This window comes from Periplaneta americana, chromosome 12, assembly GCF_040183065.1.
Source record: "Periplaneta americana isolate PAMFEO1 chromosome 12, P.americana_PAMFEO1_priV1, whole genome shotgun sequence".
NCBI classification, from domain to species: Eukaryota; Metazoa; Arthropoda; class Insecta; order Blattodea; family Blattidae; genus Periplaneta; species Periplaneta americana.
This window is the reverse complement of record NC_091128.1, coordinates 54,973,447-54,988,114: the sequence shown is the minus strand read 5'-3', so window position 1 is coordinate 54,988,114 and position 14,668 is coordinate 54,973,447. Positions and strand designations below refer to the sequence as shown.

Genomic DNA, 14,668 nt, shown 5'->3' with positions numbered 1-14,668 from the left:
CTCAATGCTACTGCTCCAACACCCATAAATGGCGGCAACTTTGATTGTCACGTGACGAGTAGTGAGCTCCAACTAAAGACCTCCCCACACCGACGCGAAATATTCGCACCGGTGGCGAATGTTTCGCTTCGCAAAGTTGCCACTGTCTCAGTGTACATTGCGGTATATGAGTGTGCCCACACCGACGGCGACGCGGAAGTATCGCCGGACGTCTGCGAATCTGCAGCGTTGAAATTTAGATTCGCCGCCTGCGCGGTTTTTTTCGCTACCGCCGCGAATTTTTTGATAGTGTTCTGTGAGAAATTGTAAGGAAACATCCAGTTTTATACGATTTATTCTTGAGGATTACAAGTAAGTAAGGGAAAAGGGCAATATGAGATGCAATCCAATTGGAATTTAATGAAAGTGGTAAGTTATTCACATCTTTAACATATCTTAAGAGAAAAATTCTAGCCTACATACGGCCTGTCTATAAGGAATGATTTCATATTCGCATCTTTGTTGACTTTTATCAGTCCTTCAGAATATCATAGCATTGTTTAGTACAGAAATGTATTTCTAGAGAACCTATCTATATAAACTTTGCGTCATTTAACATCTTACTAAGGTTTAGTAGTTCAAAGTTAATAATTTTCTTAGTTTAGGAAGGGTTTCATTCTTAAAAGCAAACATGTAAGCCTATATTTAATAGTAATGTTTTATCAAAACTAATCTCATTCATATTTTATTCCTATGAAATACTCTAGGAATTTTTGTATTAGCTAGTACAGAAGAGTTGTTTCAATAAAATAAATAGGCCTATTAATTGTTTTCATTAAACCTTACGGATTCGCGCTGTATCTCCTAACATTAGTACTCGCGTTTAGTGTCACTACAGCTCAATCAATAATAATCAATGTTTTGGACTTAAGCTAATATTTTTATTTTATTACGCGATATTTGTCTACAAAATGTTAAAATAACCGACTTGCAATTAATTTTTAAATATTAAATACATTATAGGATTGTTGTTTAGTCAATTTTCCGAAGAAAAGTCTGAACCTCACAAATGATACCAAGAAGACACCACTTATGAGGCAACTAGGCCAGGAGATAATGGAGTAGGGTGGCCAGTTCCTTTCCCCCTCCATTTCATACATCGCCGAAAAAATTAGCAAAAATCTACACCTAGCAGACACTGCTTCACACTTACACTTACACATAAACAGGATAATTTTATTAACTATACGCGAATATCACTACTTGTGGGACAAACCCCTCCCAGATTTTAGACTTGGCATCATCACTTGTCTTCCTTCTCTTGAAGGACGTATTATAACAGAATAAAAGAAAAGTTTGAAAAGAGGAGACGAAGTAGAGTCTCTTCTGTTTTCGAGATTTCGTTACGCACTTAACACACGTGTATTGTATACTATTTTTGCACGATCATATATTTAGAACTACAAATACTGTATTAATTTTATGATACTTTCTGCGTTGAGAGCGCATTTTAGTGAATGTAGCCATTATACATTTAAGGGAGTAGTAGTTTGCTAAAAAGTTTAATAAAAGTCAGTATGGTTTTCTTTTTGTATCTAATGATGAAAAAAACATGAAAAATATGTTATTGAGGGGGTTTAGACGTATTATATTACATTATAATAGAAATGCGGACAATTAAAGTATAATAATTGTTTCCAAATGTGAACGTATTGATTTCACGGCACTGAAATGATTTATATCGTGTTAGGAGTTTGTTGAACGTACTCTCATCAATTCCTAGAAAATTGCTAAATGACCGAGAATCTTCCAATGTCATCTCTCTGAGAAGGAATAAAAAATATATTACTAATAAAGGATCTTTTATTTTCAATTATTTATATGTCCTGGGATGGTAATTCATGTTATGAGGGATTCTCTAAATATTCGTTTCACAGGTAATTTATCTTTTCAGATATCTTTAACTTCTTGTTTCTGATGCACTTTTGTATTTTTCTACGTGGACTTCACTTTCTCACCCACATTTCTTTCTTTTTTCTATGTGTTCTCTCCTCCAGAGCTCTAAGTTCTTTGACAACGTTTGCAACCGCAAGCACAACATCTAAGACTAAATACTAGGTATCATCGTTCGCCATTTTGATTCTTTTCTTTTAATAATGTAATTAAATGTATTCTAATATTTCAATTACATTTATTTTAATATTGTAACTATAATATTTATATTAATATTGTGATTACATTTATTTTAAATTGTATTTACATTTTAATTACATTTATTTTAATATTTATTGTCACATTTCAAAACACATACGAGTAATTAAAACAATTTAAGCAATGGAAGTATTTTGTAAGCGGATTTGAAATCAGAGCAAAGATTTCTGTATTAGCAGACAAGAGGTTGTCTTAAGTTCTTCGCCAAGTAAAAAAATACTCTTTCCTTTAACTCGCCGTAACTTGAAAACCAGTAAAGATTTTGAATAGCGGCAACTTTTAAAAGTAATTTCCATTCTTTCTCAACATTTCATTCGCTTTGACCCCCCATCTAACGTGAAAAATAAAAAAGTTTACCGCTAACCACTTCTGAAGGTCTAAATGTCTATTTTCAACAGATCACTTCCAAATTAGTATCTCCCCCCCCCCCCCCGCGTTTTAAAAACAATTTTGATTTCAAAATTTGTTCCATGCTTTCCTCAGACATTGACCTGCCAACCATAAAAATAACAGTGCCATTGATTGACTATCATAGGAGCCACGGCTGCGAATATTTCGCGTTGGTGTGGGGAGGCCTTAATTCTTGGTTCTTCCTCGCAACGCGGAGGTTTTCCACTCCGAACCGCCTGCGGCAATTGAGTTTTGGAATGTTGTGCAGACAGTTCGTGTGAAGCAAATGAGACTGTAGTTTTTGCTGGTTTTAATATATTTCAATATATAAGATTTAAAAAATATTAGGTTTCACAAAAAATAATTGTGGTCAAATGCTTGGGCGAAAATGTCCACACTTACAATTTGTCAATGATCGGATCAAGTGCAGTGTATTCACAATCAGCTGTTACCACAGCTTCCACCTCCACATCACAGCCGTTAACAACACAACCAGACTCTGCAGAAGAGGGTGACGACGAGGAAATTATATTTTTCTCCGCATATGTATCTTTTTCTTATTTTTATTTAGTGACATTTATTAATTTTTAGCGATAGTTCTGTGGATTTTTTAACATTCACTACAATTACACCACTCTATGTTGTTATTTCAGTTCTCAAGTGGACTGCATTCTGGTACTTCTACGCTAATTCCTTCTTAAGTTCGAACTAGTGCGGTTTAATTCCGGCCATTAGCTTAGAAATACTGATTCAAATGAAAGCTGTGACACGCACAGCTATTTAATATTGCTTAGTGTTTGTTTACACGCGTTTAGTCTGGGCTGCTGTTATGTCATCGCTTGTAACATGCAATATTAAACAGTAGCAATAAAGAGTGAACCACATCGAAGAACATCGCGTCGCCCCCTACCCCGTTGTTCTTCACTCAGTGTCAGCTTTCATGATAAAATAAATAAGTAGGTATTTTTTTAATCGAACAAGGTCTTTAAATTAATGTAAACACGTCACTGAAACTGTTCACGATATGTGCTAGTACAGATAACAGATGTAAGGAACCCTGCAGCAATAAAATTGTCATAGTTATCTTGGTAATAAAGCAAAATAAACAGAGAAGGAAATGTGTGGGCGTGAAACAGATTTCAAGAAGAGACGGAGAAGGGGGGGGGGCGGCCTTTTAGATAAAAGTTCTTTGTTCCGTTGGTTACATAAGCTTACTAACAATGCAAGCCATATGCAGTAATATAACAACATGGAATAAACATGTGTCATTGATTCGATAGCAAGGTTCTTACTTTCTTGTGCTAGGATATATTAAATTAAGTTGGATTAGGTTAAGTTAGATTTCATGCGAAAACGCAAGTAACAATATCAGGATAATCAGCGGGTTTTTCATGTGGGAGTAAAGCAGTAGCTATTTCAGGTCATTGTAGGTGAGAGTTAAAAAAATGTCAGGTTTGCCACACCATCTTGGTATAGCTGCTGCATGTTTGGTGAAATGCCCTGAAATGTAGAAGTCAGTATCACTATTTTTCCTGCTAAAAGATCTTGCTGAAGTCATCGGGAGACTACAAAATCATATAGGCCTCTTATTTTATCAGTAAGTAATGCCTTTTGGTTTTTCCTTAGAAATTGTAATCTTTGCACTTCCTTCCGAAAATATTGGTCTACTAAATATTGCTGGATTAACTTGTGTGACTAATGAATGTGTGAGAAATGAACATCTTGAACTGTACTGATATGCATTCCAACAGCTAGGTTAAGATTATTTATATTTGTGATAGAAGGATTATAAGAAAGTGAACTGTATAAGCAATCCCGATGATGTTTCCAATTTGTAGTTGTCTTCCCAATCTTTCGAAAAATTGTAGCTGCAGGATTGTGGTCCAGGATTAACAGAACAGGATTGTGATCTGACGTTAAAGCAGATAGGGATTCAATAAACAGAGGAGTAAGATTGCTATTGATTAGAGCAATATCAATTATACAGGGTCATTCACGACGAAAGGTAAAAAATTTAGGATATGATATCTTAGGCCATTTTGAGTGAAAAAGTTCATATGAACATAGGTCCGTTTTCGAACGATGGAGGAGCTAGATGCATTTTTTTGGTAAAACGTCTCGCCCCAATGTGAATCAGACGTTACCATATGCTGCTGACGTGGGAACGTGAGACAAGGTCAAGGTCGCAATGAATGACGTAACATTGGAATCTGCATTGTGAACGATGTAGATAGGAGGAAGAAACCGGGCGGTGGGGCATTACAAATGTCCAATCACCTGCCCTTGTCTGATGTAATGACACAGATAACACAAATAGCCTACACTATCATCATTTCACAGCAGTCCAGTCAGCTACCTACAGTACAGTAGTTATACAGGTACAGTTATCGGAAGCGTTAAGTTGTGTTTTTCAAGATGCCTTATAAATTTTCGACTACAGAATACGCCGATATTGTGTATGTTTATGGTTTGTGTGATGGAAGTTCCTTGCGTGCCGTCGCTGTATATGAACGACGCTTTCCGAACAGAAGGCTACCATATCGAAGAATACTTACTGTCTATGGGGTTGGATGAAAGACTTGGTATAACAAAGAAAGAGGGAAACGAGAGAGGCGCTAATCGACCGTATTTTGGATGCGGCATAGAGAACAGTTACGTGCAACTCTCCCGCGCGATGAGCGCGATTCATGCCCGAGCGCAACAGTGCATTGAAGCAGAAGGCGGTACCTTTGAAAATGTGCGAAAACATCGACCCCGACGTCTAGAATATTAGGTATGTATGCATACATGAATATAAACTTTAAATTTGTCTGTTATCTGTCTCTAAATGCGAGTTAGTAAAATGGAAGTTTTTGTGAAATGAAAGAGCCATATCTCCGTAACCGTTCGAAAACGGACCTACATTCATATGAACTTTTTGACTCAGAATGACTTCAGAATTCACATCCTAAATTGTTTACCTTTCTTCGTGAATCACCCTGTATCTGGTCTATGCCTGTTATTGTAAGGATAATGGATGGGGTTGTATGGCGCTATCACCATATTCCCATTTTGTGCTGCGTGGGATTCTAGGATTTTGCTTCAGTTAGTAGTTAATTAAGAGTTCCAGATCGTATTCTTGGCGTTAAAATTCCCGGCATGTGCATAGAAGCAGGTTGATGAAGAGTTTCAAGATCAGAAAGTAAGAGAGGCTTGGAAGGAATAACATATATACAGTAGATCCAAGCTGAAGCGTAGTTACATCATTCACAGGAATGGAAATCAATGTTCCCTCCATTTCAGTAAATGGAGGCGTCGAGACGGAGGTATGATGTAAACTCAGTTTCATAATAACTGCTGTACCCCCATGAGGCGCGATTCATGGTTCCTACAGTATATGTAACGTAATTTCGTAGACTGAGTTTCTTGTTTGGTGTTTGATGAGTTTCATTAGAAAGAGAACATCAACGTCTTCTAAAAATATTGGAAGAATATCTATAGGCTATCTCTAAAAATACCATTTGCTTCTAAAAATAAATACAATACATAATGGTTTATTGATGGAAGCCATTTTAGGATTTCTATTTTTCAAAAAGAGAGGTACATTCTTCTAGAATAGCACTGAATTTACTTGAAGTGTCAGTTTGGTTATTCACTTTAAACATGTTATAACCTACTTACGTTTCCCCCCCCCCCAAAAAAAAGAATAATATTAAGTTCATTTATAAATGACCAGAGGCAACCGGCGTGGCTCAGTCGGTTAAGGCGTTTGCCTGCCGGTCTGAAATTGCGTTCGGATGCGGGTTCGATCCCCGCTTGGGTTGATTACCTGGGTGCTTTTCCGAGGTTTTCTCCAAACTTAAGGTGAATGCCAGGTAATCTATGGCGAATCCTCGTCCTCATCTCGTCAAATACCATCTCGCTATCACCACTCACATCGACGCTAAATAACCTAGTAGTTGATACAGCGTCGTTAAATAACCAACTAAAAAAAAAAGACCAGATTTCACTTAAATCTTGTAGAAAGGAATTCGAACCAGCAGGTTGATTATCGGTATATTGTTCAAATCTTGAAAAACTCGAAACAATTCGGTTAGTTGCTGGAAGACGCGGAAAAATGGTTGAGTTTGCGATATCTGGACGACGTTCGGAGCGATCTTTGTCACGCGCATTGCCATTGACGTACGCTTGTCGCTTTATGCATGTTCGAGAGTTTGCTGTATGATTCCCGTCACAATTTGCACATCTAGGTAGTTGATTTGAAGACATTGTACATTCACTGTATAAGCGTTCACCACCACATTTCACGCACTTAGGAGACACATAATGCGCGATTGCTTTATGTCCGAAACCCTGGCATTTGTGACATTGTAACGGACCTGACAAACTGACATAATCTTCAATTGTAACTTTAATATGAAATAAACCAGTTAAGTTAAGAATGTTTGGTGCATCCAGCAGGACGTAAACAGAAATTACCCACAAAGGGAAAAATTCATGGCACTGTCAGCCTGTATCAGCATTTTCTCTTCTCCTCTTGATTTGTCTGATAGATTCTAATGGGAAGTTCTGTAATTTGCGTTCACTTTCAATATCTGATGTAGCAATGTCCATGGCAAGACCCCTAATCACTACTTTACGAGTCTTCGGAGGTGCAAGAGGAAAAACATAGAATTGATAACTATTATCCTTGAGGTAGGAAACCACGGTTAAATAGTCACATTCTGATAAAGTATAAATTTTGATACTTTGCGGACAATATTGAGCAGTTACTTTGTCCTGTTATTGAGACTTTAGATTTTGTCGTACTGCAAAATAGTTAAACCTTGAAACGACTATTATTGGATGAGGATTCTTCTGTGCAGATTTGCTGTTGCCCGATTTGACAGTGGCACAAGTCGCACGAACATCCGTTGAGTTTGTAGAGCAGTGGTGACCAAAACTCGAACGCCATTGATTACACGCGAGAGACAATCTATTGAAGTAAAGGAACGGGGGAGAGATTCTTGGCATGAAAACTACAACCAGTGGTGGTTCGTGCACTAACATTGAGTTCTTCATCAACCCGCTAATAAAATCGCAAGCTTTGCTGTATCAGTAATGTCACTACTGCCATCAAGAGCCAATAAAATATATATATATTTTTTTTGCTTTTTTTTTATATTCCTCATGAACACAATCAGAAATCTCCTGAATTCTCTTCTGGATATTTAGTCGAGAAAGCGGAGTTCTTCCAAATTAATTAACAACTTTCACTGGACAAATTATTTCAGCCACCTTGATCATTACGCTTTTAAAAAATCTCCTCCGTTGGAAGGCTTAAGAGAACGAGCTATTTCGTTCGCCACTAGATAGCTGGCTTCCTTGCATTTATTTAGGTCATCTTTCTCTTCATGACGATGATTTAAGGCTGATTTCAATTCTTGGAGTTTAATAGCTCGTTTCATTATTATTATTATTATTATTATTATTATTATTATTATTATTAAATCAATAACTAGTAAATAACTGATAATAGTCATCAAAAGATTAAAAAAAATTAAAATGGAGATATGGCGTAGTCTAGTAATTATTTTATACGCCAAGGGAAGATGTAGGCCTATATATTCAGGCACGTTTATAAAAGTTATGGTAACACTTGCTGATTAATAATAATAATAATAATAATAATAATAATAATAATAATAATAATAATAATACCTATTATGCCTGTGTATTCAGCGTAATGCCCTGTAATATCGCTTCTATATACTATTACTAATTGAACCGTTGAGCAAAGCAACATATTACACTTTCTCCGACAGAACAACGAATAAATTCCTCTTCCCATTCTGTACGAAACCTTCTGTTCCTGCTAGAGACAGAGGGTTTATAGAGCGACATGGTACCGACACTGCCTACCTTCAGTACGTGAGCAATACAGAGAGCAATGTACAGGAAACTCCCCTTACTAATATGAATGTCTTTGATTACACGATGTAATCACGATACCCAGTTTGGTCACCGCTGTTGTAGAGATAGTGTTTGTATTTTGACTAACGCTAGCTTGAGCAATAGTTGTAGTAAGTTCGTTGAATTTGTCGTTATTTTTCTGCTGTTACGAAGTCTGGCAATCCTACTGCAGTGATTAAGGGACGGAATGCTGCTGCTAATACTTATGTACACATCACAGCTTGCAATGAATTAAAACTGATTAATTTCATACTTGGTGCTTTTTCTAGGCATCTTTAACAAAGCATTATTGGAAACAATATTGTCACAAAATTACCGTATCTGCATGATTCATTCATAGTGTTCTGCCCAAGGACAGGTCTTTCACTGCAAACCCAGCATTCTCCAGTCTTTCCTATTTTCAGCCTTCCTCTTAGTCTCCGCATATGATCCATATATCTTAATATCGTCTATTCTTTGATATCTTCTTCTGCTCCGAACTCTTCTCCCGTTCACCATTCCTTCCAGTGAATCCTTCAGGAGGCAATTTCTTCTCAGCCAGTGACCCAGCCAATTCCTTTTTCACTTTCTGATCAGTTTCATCATCATTCTTTCTTCACCCACTCTTTCCAACACAGCTTCGTTTTTTATTCTGTCTGTGCATTTCACACGCTCCATTCTTCTAAATATCCACATTTCAAATGCTTTAGTCGCTTCTCTTCACTTCGTCGTAATATTCATGTTTCTTCCCCATATAATACTAAACTCCACAGATAGCACTTCACTAGTCTCTTATGCAGTTCTTCTTCAAGAGGTCATCAGAAAATGCTTCTTTTTTCTATTAAAAACTTTCTTTGCCATTCCTATCCTCCTTTTCACTTCCTGGCACCAGCTCATGTTACTGCTTTTAGTACACCCCAAATCGGCATGATTTGTGTAATAATTGAATAGATCATTAGAAAAAGGGCCCAACTCCACTTTTTTTTTAAATTCACTTTTTTGCATATAAACATACTAGATGTAAGCGCGCATCTGTTGAGTGGAAAAGTGTCCCGCTGAACCAACTCTAAGCATGCTAAAATTACTGTTAAAATATGGGTTGACTAGAAAAAGGTCCCATTTCCAGGATATGGGACGTTCTTCTGTTCACTCAATGATGCATTCCCTCTTCTCACTTTAAGACTTCCTGTTTATCTTGCCGTTGTTTTGCTGCGACATTGTTGACTTGCGTAATCGTATTGCTTACTCATTGTCAACTTCATAATATTATTATTAATACCTGCAAGACAGAATTTGAAGGAAAGTATAACCTTAAAAGTAGGTACATTCAAGTGCGTAAATTTACTTGTCTGCTTGTGTAATGGAAAATTTTTCATTGCTCACTAAATTTCGGCCAGTGTATGAAATTAGCTAGCAAGTTACTATAAAATATACTGTTGCCGAAAACATTAAATAAATAAAACATATTTCGGTGGTTTAGAAAAAAAAGAATTCAGATTTCTCATCAATAAAATATGGAGATTAAAAAAACTACCGCGGACAGACTAACATCCTACCTTTTAGCCCGAGGTCTGACATGTCGGTTACATCAAAGCCTTCGTCTAACAGTTTATTCTAAAATAGGTACAATAACAAAAACTAATTAGGGCGAAACAAGCAGTGCAGTGGCGTGTTATTTGCAGACAATTTTACAGATTCTGTGGAGGCTAAATTTTGGAAATGCGGTTGATTAGTTCTTAACAGTTGGGCTTCATGTAATCCTTAAAAAGATCCGAAACCATCTCACACCGTTCCACACCTCCATTTCATTTTGTTAATGAAATAAGAGTATCAAATGTAAACAACTTTAACTGACCATTTATCGTCGGAGACAATGATAAATGAAAAATTCACTGTTGTTGATATCAAAGGATTTATGATCAAAGACTATGTTTCTGCATTTTGTGTACCGTATTTCAAAAAAGTTGTAACAAATAAAGTTATGAATTTCAAATAACAAAATATAAGGAGTTTGTATTTAGGGACCAACATAAAGATAGTGTGGAGACATGAGGGTGAGAAATTTCAGTTATAAAACCCGGTATTAAAACAGTACCTTTTCCAACACAGCCTTTGTATAGGCCCTACCACAATGCTACCTATAAATGCAAATAAACTCAAAGATGTTCTTAAACTCACAAAGTACATTAATAAATAAAGTTCTCTTGTCTATTATAGAAACTATATCATTACTGCAGACGACAAGTAAGATATTATGATGATTTTTCATTGCACATAACTGCATATTTTTGTTCCTCAGTTTCTAAATGTGATACATAGTTTGTATGTAACTAGTAGTTAATTGTTTTAATGCAATGATAGCAGAATAAAATTTTTTTCCCCCCAATTTCCATTTTTTATGTCGTCTAAACTAATTCAGTAGAAAAAGGGCCCAAATTCGCAGAATTAATAAATATGTATTTAATAAACTAAAGCAAGTAGAACATTCAAACATTACATGCAAGTGTGTGGATACCCTATCTACCATGAGAGAAAAAATCATTGAGCTCTGCAAATTACAAGAAGTCACTATTCTTTTCTTGTCTCTCCTGAAAAATTTAGAATTGTGGATTTGGGCCCTTTTTCTAATGACCTATTCAATTTAAATAAGTCAACAGCTCGTTTTTTATTAAGTTTACTTAACTCCTGTTCCTGTCATCCCTCCATTTGAAATTCATTGTACAAAATATTATTTGCAGTGAAAGGCCTGCCTTTGGGCAGAATACTATGAACGAATGAATGAATGATCGGTGTAGGTAAGCTAAAAATGATTATTTAACACGCGAAATTAAAAGGTAAAACATTTTAAAGTGAACGCAAAACGCACATTTCCCTTCATTTAGTATATGCAAGACATAGCAAAAGCCTAAACTAACCTAACCTAATCTGTCACAGATTCCCGCACTGTAGAACTTAGAAAACTGCAACTTGGAAGTTTCAGTGTCAGGTGCTATAGAATATTCGAGATTTTTAAGTAACGTGAAGAGTTCGGGGCAGAAGAAGATATCAAATAATAATAGACGACATTAAGATATATGGATCATATGCGGAGACTAAGAGGAAGGCAGAAAATAGGAAAGACTGCAGAATTGCAGTGAAAGACCTGCCTATGAGTAGAACACTATGAATGAATGAATGAATGAATGAATGAATGAATGATCGGTGTAGGTAAGCTAAAAATGATTAGCTATTTAACACGCGAAATTAAAAGGTAAAACATTTTAAAGTGAACGCGAAATGCACATTTCACTTTATTTAGTATATGCAAGACATAGCAAAAGCCTAAACTAAACTAACCTAACCTAATCTGTCACAGATTTCCGCACTGTAGAACTTAGAAAAATGCAACTTTGCTATAGAATAGTCGAGATTTTTAAGTAACGTGAAGATTAACTTACTTATTTTTAGGGTTACCATGAGAAGAAATTCTATAGGAGGACAATATGGAATCTATAATAATAAGAGGACATTGCTGAAAAAAGGAGGACGTTTTAAAAATTTGTAGGAACAAAAGCCAAGATAAAAACAATGGCTCGCCTTAGTCAGTTTTCTCACTAGTTGCTGGACCAGTATTACATCTGTATCCTACTTATCGGTGGAGCCCACTTTGTGTACAAGAACCTGAAGGGACCAACTTATATCTTGTAACAAATAACTATGGAACTGTTTACAGGACATGTCCTTGAAATTATATTTCACCATGATGATACCTCTGACTGTCTCCGTTAGCATGCGATTTCGTTCTTTTGCCCATTGAGCATATATTAGGGAAAATACTCTCTCAGCACTTTCATTGTGACTTGGGATAAATAAATAGAATTGATTCTGAGAAAGTTTCAGTGCTCGCAGAACTATTGGAATTGAAAAATTTGCATCATTGTTTATCTAAACTTAAATATTTGTCAAAATTAACTTGATTGACATATCTTTGTAGATTCCAGAATAAAATTGATGGTCAATGTTACTTATTTCCCGCCCACTATAGAGACATAGGCCAATTTTACACATATTTAGTATAACTTGTTGCTTCTTTGACAGGTTAGGTTTGGTTAGTTTAGGTTTTTGTTATAGCCTACCTTGCATATATGATTATAGTGCAACATTGGCAGTGATAAAAGTGAAATATTCGTTCAGTGGGCGTTGGATACTCTACATTCACCAAATTGATAAAATAGCTTAGAATCAGGAATAGTGACATGTTTAGAGCGTATGAATTCAATGAATGTCAATAGGTTATCATATTTTATGTCTTTTTTATGTACTCCAGCTTCAACAATTGAAAGCAGTTAAATTCTTACAAAGGTTTTCACCATTTGCTGAGATATTCTATGTATAATATCGCACATTATTGAATATTCATATTAATTCTAGATGAAATGCGAAATGCCAAACATTTCAATTTTTTTTTAAATGCCTGCCTGACAGGATAAAATGATTAAAAAAGAGGACATGTCCTCCTTTTGCCGGACGGATGGTAATACTACTTATTTTTTCTAATTTGAATTTAAATATTTAAAATAATTCTCATTAATAACTGAAACAAGGAACATTTGCCTACGGTACCTATTTCATACCGCACGCGGAACAAAAAATAACAGTACCGTACTATTCCTTAAAAAACCGCACGTCTGGCAACCCTAAGCATGTGAGGTGGACTCACCTGGCCCTGTATGAGATTCACGTGCACGTCTTGATCCGCATTGGCACCCACGAGCTTGCAGTAGAGTTCCGGCTCCTGTATCTCTTCGCCACAGGTGGCGGTGGCGTAGATGCGGCGCCCCTCTGCGAGGTTGAAGTAGGGCGGTGTGAGGATGACACCCAGAGTGTCCGCAACGCCGAGCAAGGCTACCGCGCACAGCAGCCACATCCGCATCACGTCCTGCCCGTACCGCGGCCGGCTACACACTGAGTACTGACCGGCCCGGCTGTCTGCCTGCAGCTAGGCCAGCGCTGCTCTGCTCATCCTCCACCCCCGCAAACCGCTTCCTCGACATGATATGACAGCATCCATGCAGTTTACAGAAGATATGTTCCACCCCTCAGGGTTGACTTGACATTATGAAGTCAGCACTGCAGGCTATTCTTTCCGGGGGGCCAAAGGACAATTTTTAAGAAATACGCGACGTACTTCTCTCACCGTCTCACTGTGGGACGGATTGCGATTCTAGCCGGAACAAAATCTAATATTGATAAATTCCTTTCGAATCGTTGAAAATAGCAAAATGAAGGTAAATTATAGTGACATTTGATGAAATATTTGTATGAGAATTATTATTTTAGTATAGAATGCCTATTTATTAAAAAGGAATCGTACGGTAATAGAAAGTGCATACAACTAATGCAAATAAAACATTAAAATAAATAGAAATTATTTTACAGACTACTATGAAGAGAAAAGTAATATATGTAGTATATTTTATGACTCATGTTTAGAAATCTGAAGCGTCTGTTGTATCCCCAGAAGTGTCGGATCCGCTAGCGCTACTGTCGTCCTCATCTTGAGGTTGCAGTTAAGCAGTGCTGTTGTTGGCACTCACATGTGGTACTTGTAGTAGTTTAATTACCTCAAATTAATTTTTGATTTTCTAGTATTTGGACGTCGATTGATCTGGGATATGATGGGATCAGAAGATACTAACAACATGTGTAGGACAAATAAGTTTCTCTCACGAGGACACTTCCTAGCGTGGTTTAACCTGTACTTTTGTAAATGTTTGTGTCTTGCCTCTTGAGCATCTTCAGATAACATCCCAATAGGAAGTAATGCAGTTTCTGCAATTTTTCCTACATGTATAAGTATTTTATGCACGCTGGATGGCATGTAGTACCATGGATATATCTATTGTACATAAATGGGCTGTATCATTGGTGTACTTCTCAAACGCCTCAATATACTGTATATTGAATATCCACATGAAATGGTGCATAAAATTACAGAAAATCTGTGAATAAAGTCTTACTATTGCCCGTAATATTGGCTGTAATTTGTGGGTTTTCAAAAAAACCAAAGTGCTATATTGCCATCATTTGATGTCCCAGGGCCACCAGATTTCGGTTTGTCAATAAGAAGACCTAATTGTGAGCGAACTCTAGAAATAAGCCCCTGTTTTCTAGCTTCAAAAATATCTTTGTTGTTGCC

At 36.6% G+C, this 14,668-nt stretch overlaps 1 protein-coding gene across 2 annotated transcripts in view; it reads right to left on the bottom strand.

Moving 5' to 3' along the window:
• LanA (laminin subunit alpha) overlaps positions 1-13,457 on the bottom strand; it is a 275,604-nt gene extending 262,147 nt beyond the window's left edge. For both annotated transcript variants that reach the window (XM_069841346.1, XM_069841347.1), the window contains exon 1: positions 13,190-13,457. In XM_069841346.1, coding sequence (XP_069697447.1) covers positions 13,190-13,402 — 213 coding nt within the window. In that variant the 5' untranslated portion in view covers positions 13,403-13,457. The remainder of the gene's footprint in view (positions 1-13,189) is intronic.
• Positions 13,458-14,668: the final 1,211 nt, after the last annotated feature.